The sequence below is a fragment of the Cyphomyrmex costatus genome, unplaced genomic scaffold, assembly GCF_001594065.2.
Source record: "Cyphomyrmex costatus isolate MS0001 unplaced genomic scaffold, Ccosl1.0 scaffold652, whole genome shotgun sequence".
Lineage (NCBI taxonomy): Eukaryota > Metazoa > Arthropoda > Insecta > Hymenoptera > Formicidae > Cyphomyrmex > Cyphomyrmex costatus.
Window position 1 is genome coordinate 126,082 of NW_017280214.1, and position 18,535 is coordinate 144,616.

The 18,535-nt window shown below is 40.9% G+C and overlaps 4 protein-coding genes across 4 annotated transcripts; 1 reads left to right on the top strand and 3 right to left on the bottom strand.

The window, feature by feature from the left end:
- The first annotated feature begins 1,211 nt into the window (after positions 1 to 1,211).
- LOC108779972 (uncharacterized) lies at positions 1,212 to 3,449 on the top strand. The gene has a single exon (XM_018547546.1). It carries the CDS (start codon positions 1,212 to 1,214, stop codon positions 3,447 to 3,449), a length of 2,238 nt encoding a protein of 745 aa, XP_018403048.1.
- A 4,068-nt stretch (positions 3,450 to 7,517) lies between these two features.
- LOC108779973 (uncharacterized) lies at positions 7,518 to 8,156 on the bottom strand. The gene has a single exon (XM_018547548.1). It carries the CDS (start codon positions 8,154 to 8,156, stop codon positions 7,518 to 7,520), a length of 639 nt encoding a protein of 212 aa, XP_018403050.1.
- Positions 8,157 to 8,234: 78 nt separating this feature from the next.
- On the bottom strand, positions 8,235 to 9,596 carry LOC108779974 (uncharacterized). Its single transcript, XM_018547549.1, has one exon. The coding sequence runs from the start codon at positions 9,594 to 9,596 to the stop codon at positions 8,235 to 8,237; it is 1,362 nt and encodes a 453-aa protein (XP_018403051.1).
- A 134-nt stretch (positions 9,597 to 9,730) lies between these two features.
- Positions 9,731 to 12,640, bottom strand: LOC108779975 (uncharacterized). Its single transcript, XM_018547550.1, has one exon. The coding sequence runs from the start codon at positions 12,638 to 12,640 to the stop codon at positions 9,731 to 9,733; it is 2,910 nt and encodes a 969-aa protein (XP_018403052.1).
- Positions 12,641 to 18,535: the final 5,895 nt, after the last annotated feature.

Genomic DNA, 18,535 nt, shown 5'->3' on the forward strand with positions numbered 1-18,535 from the left:
CAGAATTCCATTTTCGGCTGGATCATGTCTGGTCCGATTTCGACGAGTTCGTCTTCAAATATGTCTAACGTGACAGTTAATCATACCACGTTGCACGACAATCTCGATGACGAAATTTGTCAGTTCTGGGAAGTCGAAAAACTTCCGCAAGTATCATACCTCACTCCTGAGGAACAACGTTGTGAGGAACATTTCCGAACAACTCATTCTCGTGACTCTAATGGACGGTACGTCGTACGGCTACCGTTCAAAGCCAATCCTCCGATAGCAATAGGCGAATCTCGTCACATCGCCTCATCACTTCTTTCACGGCTTGAAGGCCGTCTTCAAAATAAAAGGGATATCACATCCGAATATCGAGAGTTCCTACTGGAATACGAAAATCTCGGTCATATGAAGAGAGTAGACGAACCCGTCTCTGCTTTACAATCAGTTTATATCCCGCATCATGCGGTGATTCGCGAGCATAGCAGCACCACGCGGTTGCGCGTCGTGTTCAATGCATCTCAGTCGACATCGAACGGCTCTTCACTTAACGATCATCTCATGATCGGTCCTAAGTTACAAAACGACCTTCGTTCGGTAATTCTTCGATGGCGACAACATCGTTATGTTTTCACTGCCGATATCGCAAAAATGTATAGGCAGATTCAAGTCGATCCGCGAGATCAAGATTATCAGCGCATCTTATGGCGCTCTTCATCATCCGAAGCGGTGCAAGACTACCGCTTGCTTACTGTTACTTACGGTATGGCGTGTGCTCCATACCTCGCTCTTCGCACGATTCAGCAATTGACGCAAGACGAAGGCGCTCAATTTCCTCTTGCTCAATCAGTTTTACGCAATCAAATCTATGTAGATGATTGCATCTTCGGCGCGGATGATAAGCCGCTTGCAAGGCAAATCCGCAACCAATTAATTTCAATGTTACAAAAAGGTGGATTCCTCCTCCGTAAGTGGGCAAGCAACTGCCCTACGTTACTCAACTACCGGTCAATGAAAAGAGTCTCAGTCAAGGCAAAATTCTGCAAAGCGACGAAAGCTTCAAAGTCTTAGGCGTCACGTGGCTCTCTGCTACCGATACATTCCAATTTTCAGTCGAAGTTACCACGTCGATCCCAGATTCTAAACGGAAAATTCTGTCTACTATAGCAAAATTATTTGACCCGCTCGGGTGGCTTGCTCCGGTCATAATTACTGCTAAAATTATCATGCAACAATTATGGGCTACTAAGTGTTCGTGGGATGATCCAATTCCACCCCCTCTCATGAAAAAATGGCACAATTATCACACGCAGCTAATTAAACTACGTAATATCTCTTTGCCACGATGGACAGCCTTCGGTTCCGACACAAGTCACTGCGAGCTTCACGGCTTCGCTGACGCATCGTCCGTCGCATACGCCGCTGTCATATATCTTAAAGTGATCTCGCTCATGGGATCAGTTACTGTTTCGCTATTAATAGCAAAATCAAAAGTCGCGCCTCTTAAGCCCTTGACAATTCCAAGACTCGAACTATGCGCTGCTGCGCTTTTAGCACGAACAATGTCGTTTGCCAGAACGACATTAGAACTTTCGACAATTCCATGTCATTGCTGGACGGATTCAACCGTCACTCTCTCTTGGCTACGCCAATCTCCATCTCGATGGAAAACGTTTGTCGCGCATCGAGTGCACGATGTGCAAACTCTAATACCTGATGCCACGTGGCATCATGTTCCGACTCATCAGAATCCCGCGGATCTAGCATCACGCGGAGTTACCGCTTCCTCGTTCGCGGAGAGCTCACTGTGGTGGCAAGGCCCCGAGTGGCTCAAGCTTCCTTCAAGTATGTGGCCGAATGAATCTCGGCAAGATCACGACACCTCGCTCGAAAAACGTTCGACCCTCGTCGTACAAACTCTCGATATCGAATCTCAATGGGACTTAGCTTCCCGCTATTCTTCATGGCCGAAGCTTCTTCGCATAACGGCCTATCTAATCCGCTTTATTAATAAGCTTCGAAATCGTATATACAAAAAGCGGTCGTCAAACGACGAATCCGATTCTATTCCATCCGATATAATTTCGGTGGACGAATACAAACACGCGCGACTATTTTGGTTACGCGTCATTCAACAAAATCTTTTTCTCGATGATGTGCGTCGATTAAAAAATTCGAAACCCGTAGCGAAAACTAGCAAACTAATCTCACTTAATCCATTCTTGGATGACGATGATTTAATTCGCGTAGGCGGTCGATTACGAAAATCCGACCTTTCATATAACGCTAAATGTCCTCTCATTCTAGCAGCACATCCACTCGTTACGTTGATAATTCAACACGCTCATCTGCGTTCGCTCCACGCGGGCACGCAACTAACATTATGTGTTTTACGCGAAGAATTTTGGATTCTTCGCGCTCGTCAAACTGTGCGAGCCGTCTTGTATCGTTGCATTACTTGCACGCGCGAAAAGGCGGTTATCCCCAGTGAACTCATGGGCGATCTCCCGGCAATGCGCATTCGACAAGTCGATCGCGCATTCTTACATTGCGGACTTGACTATGCCGGGCCCGTTCCTGTCAGATTAAATTCAGGCCGTGGATACAAATCTCAGAAGGCCTACATTGCCGTATTCGTCTGTATGACGACGCGCGCAATACATCTCGATTTAGTCAGCGATTATACTACCGCCGCGTTTCTCGCAGCATACGCGCGCTTCTGCTCTCGGCGCGGGATGCCGACCGATTTATATTCCGATAACGCAAAGAATTTTCGCGGAGCTGATCGCGAATTGAAAGCTGCAATTCATGCAGCAAAACAAGATTCAAACTTGCGAAGCAAACTGTCGTGCGACGGTGTCCGTTGGCACTTCATTCCCCCTTCCGCGCCTCACTTCGGAGGCCTATGGGAAGCCGGCGTTCGCAGCGTCAAATATCATCTCAAACGCGTTATCGGTTCACACACGCTGACATTCGAAGAGCTTACGACGCTGCTCTATCAAATCGAAGCGTGCCTCAACTCACGTCCGATAGCTCCGATGTCAGATAATCTTGATGATTATTCATGTCTGACACCGGGTCATTTCTTAATTGGTAGCGCTCTCACAACGCCGCCATCTCCTACGCTACTAGAAACAAAAGAAACGCGCCTGACTCGCTGGCAACTCGTGCAGCAAAAAAGCGAAGTTATTTGGAAAGCATGGTCAAATGATTATTTAACCGGATTACAACAGCGCTCAAAATGGCGCGTCGCTCAAAAACTCGCCCGAGTCGGACGCCTAGTTCTTTTGCGCGATCCCCTTGCACCACCGTGCAAGTGGGAACTCGGTCGTATCATTGAATGCCACACCGGAGACGACGGACTAACGCGCGTCGTCACTGTGAAAACGTCAAAATCGACGTATAAACGTTCCATAGTGAAACTATGTTTCTTACCCGTTGATTTAAACGAAACGTCCACATGATCGATTTCCTTTCGTGGCATTCATTGATCGAACTCCGTTCGCTCGAACTTACTGTATAATAAGTTCATATTCTCGTATACCTCTCTATGTAAATATTTCTATGTATGTTTCATATCTTTCTAAATCTAAGTAAGTGTAAAGCGTCATGTATCATATAGTTTTAAACTCGATTGGCACGGCGGGCGGCATCGAATAATCGTGTTTCGGCTAGTCTAGCCGAGGCGGGCGGTATGTTCCGGAATAGGATAAGTTTCGCGCTACAAAAGCCGAATAAAGGATCGATTGCGCCATCCATCGATTCTGTCCGAATCTTTCGTCGCACTCACCGCGCCATCTTGCGAATATCATTACTACAATTTAGCCGCATATTTGGATACCGATGTCGCTGTCGTCCTGCCGATTCGTCGCGCTAATCGCGCAGCGCGATTCTCCCCTCAGACACAATTCAGTACTTGCCGTGTCAAGTCGTGCTCTCAATTACTCGTTGAAAGCAGCAGCTTTCTTTCTACGTGTTCGCTACCGCGACTCGTTACTTTTGTACGTCTCATCACGGCTACCGTCGTGTATGAGTCTCGGCGTATTAACAGCAGTTAATCGTCTCTCTCGCCGTGCCACGCGACTAACACTTCGTTTACTTGTGAATAAAGCTTGCATACAACAAGTTAAAAGAGGACTCAGTGGTCTCAATCTTCCAGTCCACAAATCCATTCCGTCATTTGAGATCTCAGTCGAGATCGAAGCAGCGATTCAAACAACCACGAACAACTAGATATATACTACACAGTCAAAATTCAATTTGAGTTTAGTACTTCGTGATTATTCCTAACTAAGTACATTTATTTTATTCTAAATATTTTAACATTCAATGTTTAGATTCAAATAAAATTTAAAGCTAAAAATGACACTAATTGCTCAAATATATGAAAATTTTATTAATCATCAATATTCAAATATATAAACATGTATAATTATTTTTTTATTTGTTATATTCAATCATATGTTCCATCAAATGTATTGCCTTTTTCATTCGATTCATTTCGTAGGATTATTTTAATGCTCTTAAGTATTTTATTTTTCAATTTCAAATATCTGATGATTTCGGATGCGATCGTACATTCCCTCTGTAGAGTTTGCAACATCTCTGATTCTTCTTCTGATACTCCAACTCCACTTTGTTGACATGATCATTACGAAAGGGTTAGGTTACGTATGGGTACAAGATGTCGGACAGAAGTAGTGGTGGGGGACAGTTGGCGCATCTTTCATTATAGGTCTTTAATTTGGGCCTTTTCGTTCTCTCTCGTTTCGCGCATGCGTATAGCCATATACTCTGAGAGAGGGGATCGAAAGAAAGGGCAGAATCCATAGACGTTGCTTAAGATTCAAACTGGTCTTGAATTAGTGCTTAAGACCACAATTGATTCATAGATATTGCTTAAGACCAAGTCTGAAGCTAAAGCGGGGAGCACAGACTTTTGCATAATGCATAAAGCATGTGCATAAGGAATTTCATTGGCCCATTTTTTATGCATGAGTCAATGGACCAATCAAATTCTTTATGTATATGTATTATGCGTTATGCAAAAATCTGTGCTCCCCGCTTAAGACTTGGGACCATGCTTAACTAAGAAAATCTCATTCCATAGTGAAATCTTAAGTGTGACTCAAGATTATTAGATGCATAGTCATTGCTTAAGCCCGATCTTGAGCTAGTCTTTATCGAGTCCAGTAAATCATGGACTTAAGACGGTCTTGAAATAAAAAGTATAGTATTTAGTTTTTATTTGTGTGTGTATTAATATTCTTCTATTTATTTTTTCATATTTTTAGAGAAAAGGAAACGGAAAAGCATATAATTATGGTAGAATTACTACAAATATTTGTATATCTGTCATTGAGTGAACTAACCTAAAAATACCTCACATTCAAACAATAAGAAATTTTTAGTATAGTTCAATACTTTGTCCGAACATATTTCTTATTGAGACTCTGTGACTAGGCATTTGATTTATATATTTTTACACTTGATCATAAGTAGTTTCAAGTTAATTATATATAATGTGTATTATAAACATATACAATATACTTATATAATATAACTTTTAAATCTATAATATTTACAATTAAGATATTAATTATTTATTATACATTTTAGATAAGCGCACATTATAGAACAATATCTAAAATGTTTGGATCAACTTCGTCTACATTTTTTTCTGATCCTCCTCCAGTGAGAAATCTTGATTGCCTTTCAGTTGTTAATATATTCTTAGTTTGCTGTTTTAAATTAGAAAAACATAAAGACATAAAAACACTATAAAAACATTGCTTATTAAAAATATATATGTATATGTATAATCATATATAGTGTAAAAATAGGAAAATAAATTTAATATCTTAGTACAAATTAAAGATGAATCATTGTATGTCTTCGTAATAGTGAACCAAGCCTCTGCTTTTTCTTTCAATGTAGAGGAATTTGTACCTTTTGATTCAATCACATGTTTATAGTCTTTTAGAATATCAAAGAATACTTGCTTTTCCAAATCCGATATAATTCCGCGCGTTACGTATTATACTTGTAAATAAATTGTCATTGGACAGATTCTAGAGAATCCCGAATGTTTCCGATGTTGGAGAACTCGAGTTTAAACTTAAGACTGCCTTAACAAAGCCTGACGAAGCCGAGTACTTAAGCATGAGCTTTGTTAAGGCAGTCTCAAGCTCAAACTCGAGTTTTCAAGATACATTTATGCATGTAAGGCATTCTTAAGCTAGTTTTGGACCCTAAGTCGATCTTGACGAAGACTATCTCAAGACAGATCTTAAGCAACGTCTATGTATTCCGCCCTTAGCTTCAGACTTGGTCTTAAGCAATATCTATGAATTAATTATGGTCTTAAGCACTAGCTCAAGACCAGTTTGAATCTTAAGCAACGTTTATGGATTCCGCCCTTTCTTTCGATCCCCTCTCTCAGAGTATACGACTATACGCATGCGCGAAACGAGAGAGAACGAAACAGTTCCAAATGAGTGCGTCCTTTTCTAGATAGAATTACCACCACTCCTCAAATTTCCGACAATGCGTACTCTAGTACTACTATCTCTATGATTTAATATTACTATTATAAACATCTAGTGTGCATGTGTTGTTAAATTATTATTACGTATATACGCAACTAAAGGATATACATTTTATGAATGTTCACTTTGAACTGGCACCTTCAATCATATATCAGTTTGTTTTCTAACGTCGAAATTGTCAGTTGTATTGCATTACCTTGAGAAATTCATGTACTTTTATTATTGTAATGTACTACTGCGTTGTTGTCAACTATTTTGACACCACTTTTATTTAGAGCAACATTATTGTCGACAAGCTTTGCACTAGTCACATCCAACATTTTAGCACTGGCATCAAGAACTTTCAATGTACTCGGATTTCTCTAATATCTTTGTATTATTATCGTTTTATGGTATTTCCTCCTCCCAATTGAACACCATTTTGATCAATTACTTCTAAATTGTGTATCTGCAAAATATATAAATAATTTCAATCATTCAATCATTTTTTTCAAAAATTACGTTTTTATTAGTGTTTAATGAGAAGATATGCGATTATTTGACTCTTCTTCACTTATTTTCTTTATTGCAGGATTACAATGACTTGTGTTACGCCGCCATGTTCGAATCGTAATCGTACATTTTTCTTGAGTTTCCTTGCGCATTGAAAACGTTGCAGCGCTCCTGTCAGTAATCGGTGGCGCTCTCATCAATCGTCTTAGGTCGATAACAAGTCAATAGTCTTAGGTCGATAACGTTACTTTCCTCTATAAAACACGGACGTAACATCCTGCCGGCCTTGAGAGGCTTAGCCTTTTAACTTATTCGCTAATAATTATGAGCACTATTACATACTGACATGTATCACATACAATGGATAACTTAATAACTATCAACATAACGCATAGACTTAAAACTTTATTATGCTCGAATAAACACTTAAATTTAATTTAAATTAAAAACGCCGATATAATAGACGATAAAAAGAAAGAAAAAAAAACTTGCTTAATCCTCGGTAGGAAGCACACAAATTTTGTGAATGGTACGCTTCGTAACTCCCGTAGGTGTTTGTACACTAACAACACGGACATTGCCGTCGGAGCCAGTATGGAGTTCAATTATTCTCGCCATGCGCCACTTCAAGGGTGGAAGGTCATTGTCTTTTAATAGCACTAACGTACCGATCTTAATATTATCATAATTTGGTTTCTGCCACTTGTACCGATTCTGAAGTTGCGTTAAGTACTCGCTGACCCAACGTTTCCAGAAGTTTTGACGCATCTGCGACAACAATTGAAATCGTGTTAACCTGTTTGTAGATATTTCTGTTAAGTCGGGCTCTGGGAAGGAGTTAATTTGTTCGCCGATGATAAAATGTCCCGGTGTAAGCACTTCATAATCCTGAGGATCGTTTGAAAGAGGACATAACGGTTGCGAATTTAGTACGGCCTCAATTTGTGCAAAGATGGTACTAAGTTCTTCGAATGTTAATAAATTGTTGCCGACAACACGCTTCATGTGTGTTTTTGCTGAACGTACGGCCGCTTCCCATATCCCGCCCATATGAGGCGAGTTAGCAGGTATAAAATGCCATTGCATTGCTTGCTCTGTTAAAAATCGGTCGACATGATCATTACTTATCATTTTCGTCAATTCCCGAAGCTGATTGCTTGCACCTACGAAATTGGTGCCGTTGTCGAAAAACAAATTTGCGCATCGACCTCATCTCGCTACGAATCGCTTTAATGCATTGAGGAATGCAGTGGTAGTCAAATCGCTGACTATTTCTAAATGCGTCGCTTTTGTTGTGAGACATACAAATATACATAGATACGCCTTTCCGGTTTTATTTCGCGATAGTTTAATAGAAAATGGTCCGGCGTAATCTACTCCGGAATTGATAAACGCTCGGGCCGGCGTGACACGCTCCTTGGGTAGATCTCCCATTAATTGAGTTTGACTTTTCGGACGTACGCGGAAGCATGCTACGCACTTTCGTAATACTAGTCGGATTACCCTCCGCCCCGATAATGGCCAATACATGCTACGTAAATGAGTTAGTAGACCTTGAGGTCCAACATGCATATGCTTAAGGTGACAATCTCGAATAATTAGTTCAGTCAACGGATGATTCGCTGGTAACACTATCGGGTGTTGCTTTGAGAAATCAAGATCGGAATGACGTAATCTACCCCCGACGCGGATAATTTTTGTCTTGTCAATGAAAGGGTTTAACGCGATGAGTTTGCTTTTTCCCTGTACTGCCCGATTTTCTTGGAGGTCGGATAACTCAGTCGCGAATTCGACTGCTTGAACCATTCGTATCAATACCAGCATGGCATTGTTCAATTCCTCAATGGACAGGTGCCCTGTTTTTCGTGTTTGCTTCATCAATGTATTATTTTTGAATCGCATGCAATAAGCTGTGACTCTCTTCAATCGTGAAAGCGATGAAAATCTCGTGAAGATTTCGCGGCTCGATGAGTCACAGTAAGCGATTACTGTTTGTTTCTTTAATTCTGGAATTGGAGATACCTTTGTATAAGTTTCAGCCGGCCAATCCTGACAATCTTCCAAGAGCCAATCTGGTCCGGACCACCACAAGTTTAGATTTTTGAGATTCTGAGGCGTTGTTCCTCGCGATATGAGGTCTGCGGGATTTTCCTTTGACCGAACATGTGCCCATTGAACTCCTGATATTAGTTGTTGAATGGTTGAAACTCTGTTGGCTACGAACGTTTGTAACTCTCTAGAATTGTGGTTGATCCAAGAGAGCACTATTGTTGAGTCACTCCAGTACTGGATATGATCAAATTGAACGGATAATGCTTGTTGTACGGTCCACCCGAGTTGAGCCAGCAAAACTGCTCCACACAACTCAAGCCGAGGCAATGTGAGGTTCTTGAGCGGTGCCACTCTGGATTTTGCACATAGTAGTCTCGATACTACTTGCCTCGACTGACTGAAGCTTCGTATGTAGATGCATGCCCCGTAAGCTGCTTCTGACGCATCGCAGAATCCGTGGAGTTCGATGCGTTGAGGTTGATCGCACATTACATGTCTCGGAACCGAAATTAGACTCATCTCATCCATTTGTTTTTTGTACTGCATCCAAGTAGTATGCAAATGAAGTGGAAGAGATTCATCCCAATCCACTTTCAACTGCCATAATTGTTGGAGTATAATTTTCGCTCGAGTGATTGTCGGACAACGCAATCCTAACGGATCATAAATTTGAGAAACGGTCGACAATACAATTCGCTTAGTTGATTATCTTTGATGGCTTGAGTTTTGTACTGGAAACAGTCGTCTGTAATGTTCCAACAAACTCCTAGAGTTTTTATCTCGTCTCCAATTGGCAGTGACTTGACTTCTGAAGACGCTTCTCGCTCTCTTGATTCATTAGTGTTCCACTTGTGAAGTTGAAAGCCTGCTGAATGTAGTATTTCGGTTAACTCATGCTTGATTCGCTGTAAGGTGTGTACATCATCTCCACCAGATAAAAGATCGTCCACGTAAAAATCATTGAGTATGACATTACTAGTGTCCGGATACTGATCTTGATATTTAATTGCGAGCTGATGCAAACATCGAACAGCTAGAAAGGGCGCACTGGTTACTCCGTACGTAACCGTATTGAGACGAAAATCTCGTATTGGCTCGTTTGAATCTTGTCTCCACACGATTCGCTGCAGATCTCGTTGATCTTCTTGGATAAGTATTTGGCGATACATTTGTTTGATATCAACCGTGATTACAAATCTATGCTGACGAAATCTGAGCAGTATGGACGTTAATTCTTGTTGAATTGTAGGCCCTGCACGTAGTATATCGTTCAGTGCTACTCCGGTCGATGTAGGACATGATGCGTCAAAGACGACTCGGAGTTTTGTGGTTGACTTGTCTTCCCTCAATACTGCATGGTGAGGTAAATATAAAGACGATTCAGAATTATCGTTACTTTTGATTTCGGTCATGTGACCGACTCGTTCATATTCTTGCATAAATTCGTTGTATCGATGTCGTAGATCTGAAGATCTGGCGAATTTTCGTTCCATACTCTTCAACCGCTTGATCGCGATATCGCGTGAATGTCCCAATCGTTCTATGCTATCACTTAAAGGCAGCCGTATCTCGAAGCGTCCGTCCTTGTTGCGACGATGTGTTTGCACAAACTCATTTTCGTATTCTTCGTTATTCTCAGTTAGCCCTGGACAAATAGCACTCTCCTCTACCTTCCAGAAACGTTCCAGTTGATCTTCGATTTTTTCACTGTAAAACGACATACTAGCGGAAACAATCGACATGTTGTTGGATTCGAAGGTTATGGGTCCAGCTATGATCCATCCAAATTTAGTTTTTTGTGCCACTGGTTGATTTTTTCCTAGCTTGATTTGGCCAACGCAAAGGAGTTCCCAGAATATGGTGCTACCAAGAAGCAAGTCGACTTGTCCTGGAGTATGGAAGGATGGATCTGCCAAAGTGATTGAGCTTGGTATTTGCAAATGTCGTTTATTAATTTCCGTCAAGGAAAGATTCATCGTAATTTTTGGTAGTACTGAGAATCCGAGTTTGACCTTGAATGCATTGATTCTTGACCGTATCGTAGCATAAGTTTCGGTGAGAGCGATGGTTTGTGTGCCGTCAATGCCACGAATTTGCATATAATTTTTTTGTTGACGTAAACATAGACGTTCACAAAGTTCCTTTGTCATGAAATTTGACTGTAAACCTGGATCCAAAAATGCACGACATTCCTGAAAATTGCCTTCGTTGTCCTGCACTTCAACGATTGCCGTGGCTAGCAATCCACGATCGCATTGTCGTGCAGCATAATGTGTTACGCTCGTAGATGATTGCTCTGATGACACCATTGAATTAATTGAGGAGCTTTCAGTTTGGCTCTTCTCTTTCGTATCTTCGCCGCTAGAAACATGTAACAATGTATTATGTTTTTTGTGACACATGCGACAAGTAGTGAAATTGCATGCTTCAATACTATGACCTTTCTTGAAACAATTAAAGCATAATTTGAGCCCTTTGATTTCCTTGCTCCTTGCTTGAGGAGTCCAGTTGAGAAAGGTAGGACAGTGATATATCCTGTGTTTCCCTTCCTTACATATTGAGCATTTATTCGATACCTCCGCTACCGGGGCAGCAACCGTCTTTTTATTTGCATTTGCTGACTTGTCGCCGATAACAGATGAAACCTTTGTTGATTTTAATTTATCAATCTGCAATGCTTCTAACATAATACACCGATTCGTAGTAAATTCAATAAATTGAGTGTATGTCGCGACCTCCCTAGAAGACGTTTTGGTCTCCCATTCACGCTTTGTGACATTGTCGAATTTCGCTGTCATTAAATGAACCAGAATGGTACCCCACGTGTCCGTCGGTTCTCCAAGCTTTTTTAATGCACGGACATGCTTTTCCGTGTGATCCAATAATTGACGCAAATTAGACTGTGACTCCTTTTGCGTAACTGGAAATTCAATCAATGCCTGAACGTGATGATGAACCAAAACGCGCTTATTTTCGAATCGATTCTTAAGCAGGTCCCATGCGACATCATAATTGTCAGCCGACATCTCCATTGACTCTAATACTTCCGCTGCTACACCCTTTAATGCTAACCGCAAGTAATAAAGTTTTTTGATATCTGACAATGCCTCGTTTTCGTCAATAACCGCCTTAAATGTGTCTCGAAAATTCGGCCATTGATCGTAAGTTCCATTGAATGTAGGTACATTTATCGGAGGTAACTTTATTTTATCTACTGCATTCGCCGCATTGCCTGTACCTTGGTCATTGAGATTGCGATTTTCTCGTCTGACCCTTGTTCGTTCGCGTTCTGCTATTAGCGCTCTCGCAGCCCCGGCTGTCGCGTAATAATCCGATTCGAACGATTCCCGCTCGCCATCGTTCTCGAATTCCGCATTTACTTCCTCCAGCGCGTCTTGAGTCACGTGAAATTCATCCCACGCACGTTGTAACATAGTTAACCTAATCTCAACTTCTTCGATTTGATGGGTTTGTACATCGAAAACCCTCAGCCAATTGCGCACGCGCGTCAACTGCCCCTTTATTTTGCCGCGTGTTTTCACTAACTTGCTTGCATCCGCCATTATCGCTATGCTTGATTACAATTACGACCAAAAAAACGACAAATGCTAATACACTGGACGGCTATCGTATAATAATTTCGTTGTAATTACGCATCGATAACTGTGACTGCTGTGATGACTCGTTGTCTGGATGACTGCAACTGTCACGACCGCGCGACTTCTACCGTTCGTAGATACCTGCGTGCCGCTGTCGCTGCCGAGCCTCAATGCGCGCCTCTGTCTCACGGTGACCTCGAGCTTCCGCTGTCGATGGATCCGTGTATGCATGTACTACTTCTTGAGATATATGTTTATACCTCGTCCTTTCGGATTCCTCGTGATTCAATGAGAGATCTCAGATCCGTGTATTTTTCGAGGTATATGTTTATACCTTGCCTTTTCCAGATTCTTCGTGATTCGATGAGAATCCGGCTCGAAGGACCAATGTTTAATGAGAAGATATGCGATTATTTGACTCTTCTTCACTTATTTTCTTTATTGCAGGATTACAATGACTTGTGTTACGCCGCCATGTTCGAATCGTAATCGTACATTTTTCTTGAGTTTCCTTGCGCATTGAAAACGTTGCAGCGCTCCTGTCAGTAATCGGTGGCGACTTGCAATCGTCTTAGGTCGATAACAAGTCAATAGTCTTAGGTCGATAACGTTACTTTTCTCTATAAAACACGGACGTAACAATTAGCGTATTTGATTATATGTAATAGATTTTTTTGGTATAATGTTATACCTAACCTCAATCCTTTGTTATTGCCGAGACTCTTTATTTGACTTTAACGATCGTACAGATCGCAGAGATAGAATGTTCATTTTGAACTGGCACCTTCAATAATATATCAGTTACTTTCCATGATAATATATTTCATTGTTAGATAATTATTTGAAGTTTTAAAGATTTCAATACTAAAACCAAGTAATTTTATATTTTGAGTAACTGTATCAAATAAGTTTTATCTTTATTATTATAAGAGAATTGATTGTATGTGCTGTATTTTATCTTCAGGTTTATTGAAGGGAAAGTCCTGAAAAGAAAAGTCAATAATCTTTTAAATCCATACCTTTTTTCTTTTCAGACTTTTCCTATAAACAAAGTACAAAGAATCAATTCTTTTATAATTATATAAGGAATAGAGAATACAAACTAAGGTATCTACCAAACAAATAAATAACAGATCTGGAGACACGGTAGTGTCTCGGTAAATAAATAACCTAACCAAATGCTGTTGTACAAAGAATATAATTATATAGAAAATAATTTGTAGATATTCTTACAGCGGAATTACAGCAGAGAATTTGTGTAATAAAGCAGAAAATATCTAACCTCTGCACTTACGTGTTCGTCTATTTTATGCCATCAATGTGACAGATTCCCTAACCTCAATCCTTTGTTATTACCGAGACTCTTTATCCGACTTTAACGATCGTACAGATCGCAGAGACCGAATTTATTCTAATCTCACTTCCATATTTGTCTATGCCATCGATGTGACAGAGTTTCTAACCTCAATCATTTGTTATTGCCGAGATGCCGAGATACTTAATAATTCGAATTCAATGATCGTACAGATCGCAGCGATCGATATTGTCGCGACCACATTTATCTCTTGTGCCAAAAATTCCAGAATGCATTTCCTCACTCCGTAGCTGGCAATAATGACGACGATGACGACGACGTTTCTTACAAACAAACCCATTTTTTTGACGGCAAACACCTAGACACTTACTTCCTCGAAGGCGAACACTTAGACACTTTCTTCCTCGAAGGCGAACACTTATGTTAGACACTCTCTTCCTCGAAAGCGAACACGTAGACACCTACTTCCTCGACGGCGAACACCTAGACACTCACTTCCTCGAAGGCAAACACGTAGACACCCACTTCCTCGACGGCGAACACCTAAACATCCATTTCCTCGACGGCGAACACCTAGACACTCACTTCCTCGAAGGCGAACACCTGGACACTCACTTCCTCGAAGACGAACACGTAGACACTCACTTCCTCGAAGGCGAACACCTAGACACTCACTTCCTCGAAATCAAACACGTAGACACTTATACTTTCTCGACGACGTACATATCTCTATAATTCGATATTTCAATTTTTATATTTATATATATAATAATAAATATTTTATATTATATTGAATAATATTTTTAATTATAAGAGTTATATCGCGCGCGCGTCATATGTGATACAGCATGCAACACTGGTCTCTGGTTACATATAGATAGATAGAGTGAGATGATAGATAGAGTGAGATGATAGATAGAATGAGATGATAGATAGAGTGAGATGATAGATAGAGTGAGATGATAGATAGAGTGAGATACACATAAAGTCGAAGGCCCTCTATTGTTGAAAAAACGAGATGGACATTTTCTCTGGTCGACGATGATGACAATGACGACGTATCTTAAAAATAAAACGTGAAAATTCACAGATCCGCACTTTACGTCGCGATATCTCCGCTCGTAGGGCACGTAGAAAAAAAATGAAAGCACTTTTATCATACAATTTAAGTATTTCCTGTCGATTGAGCGTATGTAGAACTTGATCAGTTCAGCCGTTACTGAGATCTGATCATCTCGACCCCGAAAAATTCTCCGTGTCGCGTAAAGGAGGCACGGCAGTGTCGCGCGCTTGGCTTAGCGCCGAAACACTACCGTGTCTCCAGATTCGCCGACAGCAATTGATTTTCCGTTACCATTTGAAGAAAACTGCTGCAGAATTGCATCGAATGCTTGTCGAAGCTTACGGTGAGCATGCTCTTGGTAAATCACAGTACTTTTATTGGTTTAAAAAATTTAATAGTGGCGATTTTGACGTGAGAAACGAAGAACGTGGAAAACCATCGAAATCTGCTAAAACCTGCTAAAACCTGGCGAAACCGTTAATACTGAACGTTACCGACAACAAATGATCAATTTGAATCAAACTTTGCGTGAAAAACAACCGGAATATCAAAAAAGCCAACACAAAGTGATTTTGCTTCATGATAATGCACCATTACACACAGCAAAACTGGTCAAGGAAACTATTGAGGCGTTTGGTTGGGAAATATTTTCGCATGCGACTTGCTCACCAGACTTGGCTCCATCCGATTACTACTTATTTGCATCAATGGGACACGCACTTGCTCAGCAGCGCTTCACTTCTTACGAAGATGTACGAAAATGGCAAGATGATTGGTTTGGCTAAAAAAAGAAACAATTTTTTTGGCGTGGCATCCACAAATTGTCAGACAGGTGGCAAAAATGTATAGCTAGCGATGGGAAATACTTCGAATAAAATATTTTTTATCATTTTCATGCAATAAACGTGTATTTTCTATAAAAAAAATCCACTTTCATATGCATATACCTGGTACAGCGCGAAATACATTTTGCTACTGCCCGATTTGTGGATTCGCGCGCCTATAAATAGGCGTTCAAGACTGCGAGTAGTTTGTAATGCGAACATGAAATTTGTGTAGTCTCCACTGACGATACGCGTCATGAATTGCGACGAGAAGTTGCAAATGATGCGGGACGACGCGAATAAGCGCAAGCACGGTGAAATGCTGCCGAATACTATACGCGCAATCGTTTGCGGCCCGTCAAACTGCGGCAAAACGAACGTGCTGATAAGCTTGCTCGAGAGCCCCAACGGCGTACGTTTCGAGAACGTGTACGTCTACTCGAAATAACTGCAACAGCCAAAGTACAAATATCTTGAAAATTTGTTGACGTCCATTGATGAAATCGGTTACTTTACGTTCTCCAACAACAGCGATGTCGTTCCACCGAACGAGACGCTTCCAAATTCCATTTTTGTCTTTGATGACGTTGCATGCGACAAGCAAGACATGATTAAAGAGTACTTTGCGATGGATCGACACGCTGATGTCGACTGCTTCTATCTCTGTCAGACGTACGCGAGGATACCTAAACATCTGATTCGCGACAACGCGAATCTGCTGATTCTGTTCAAGCAGGATGGTACCAACTTGAAACACGTTTACAACGATCACGTGAATACCGACATGTCGTACGACGAATTTTGCGCGTTGTGTCGCAAATGTTGGCAACAAAAGTATGGATTCGTAGTTATAGACAAGGACAGTGCGCTTACAAAAGGGAGGTACAGAAGAGAATTTAACGAGTTTGCGATACCGTAACATGGTTAGTCGTTGTCGATACGTCAACTACGCAACGTCCTCCCGCGCAAGTGCAACATGGATAGCAGCACAGAGCTCAAGAATCGCGAGAGAATAGCGAAACAAATCGCGAAAACGAGTGATTCGATTCGTAAAAAGCGCTTTAAAAACAGGTAAAATAGACGAAGATATAGCATTGGAGAAACACTTTAAGCCTAGCGTCGAACCTCTAAAACAGATTGTCGAGAACACTGCTGGCGAGGAATCTCAACCGATTAAGAAAGAAGTCAACGTTACGAAGTATAAAAATACTAAGAAAAGAAAATTTGAAGAAGATGTTGATGATGATGATAATTACTGGATGGATAATGCATGGCTTCAATTAACACCGTCAAAGCAACGTACGAAAGAATCGAACGTTACATCGGATTCATCCAGTTATGCATCGTTTGAACCGCGTAAATTATCGTACGAACGTTCGCACGTACCCGCAGTCGAAGACGTTTATGAAACGCCGAATGAACCGCTTGAAACATTAGTTAAATCTTTGCAAACGCGACAATTTCGTGAGGAGTTAAATAATCAATTGGGAACACTTGGACAAAAATACGTAAACATGCTTCTCGACAGTGACAAAGAAAAGGCGATCGCTCACGTTTATGGCGTATATCTCAACGAGAACGGCACGATACTCGGTGACAAACGGTTCGATATAGAATGACTTTGTGATCATAGATGATGTAAAGTACAAAAGGTACACCTGGATTGTACTAATTAATTTTTAAAAGAATTCCCGATGACGTTATTTACACAGAGAATGACAAACTAGCGTATAAAAGTATACTGATGGCAACAAATGCTCATAGACGCAGCCATTATGCGGATAATCTAATATTGGGTAACAAAGGGTACGAATATAAGGATATAGTAGCATCCATAGTATCAGCTAAAATACAAATTGGAACAGGTATACCATGCGCCAGAAACCTAAACGACAAGTCAGGTAAAAGAGTTGGAAAGGGTGTGTATCACTCGAGATGACACTAAACGACAATAAAATCGATTATGTTCATTGGGACAATCCTAACGAGCTCGTAGATCGCCTCCAATTGCTCGAGGCTTCACGTCAAGCGGGTCACAACGCTCACGATAACGAAATTTTATTTATCGAGGAACTTCGTGAAGCTGGGCTTATTATAAATTGAAATGGGGTATGCAGTCGTCTTTTAGTCGACACTGAAGTATCGGTCAACAACGTTTGCGTAAGATCTTTGTGACATTTTACGCATTATACCAAGAATGAAATAAAAAAAAAGAAAAAAAAGTGTCTGAGAAGAAAAATCTCGAAAAGTGGCGATTGGTAGAATTGCATGCTCCAGCGAGAAAAAATTTTCCACACAGACGTGTCATAGTACGAGAATACGATGACCTGTGGCAGGCTGATGTGGTTGAGATGCGCCCTTATACACGATTCAACAAAGGATATCACTACATTCTCACCGTGATTGATGTGTTGAGTAAGCACGCATGGGCCTTACCGTTCAAAACCAACAGTGGAAATGAGATGACTACAGCGATCGCAAAAATAATTTGAGGTGATGGAAGATGTCCGAAAAACTTGCAAACCGATATAGGAAAAGAATTTTACAACGCAAACGTACAAAAACTCTTGAAGGAGCGCAACATAAATCATTATTCAACGTATTCCGTAATGAAGGCATCGGTCGTCGAACGGTTCAATTTCACGTTGAAAAACGAC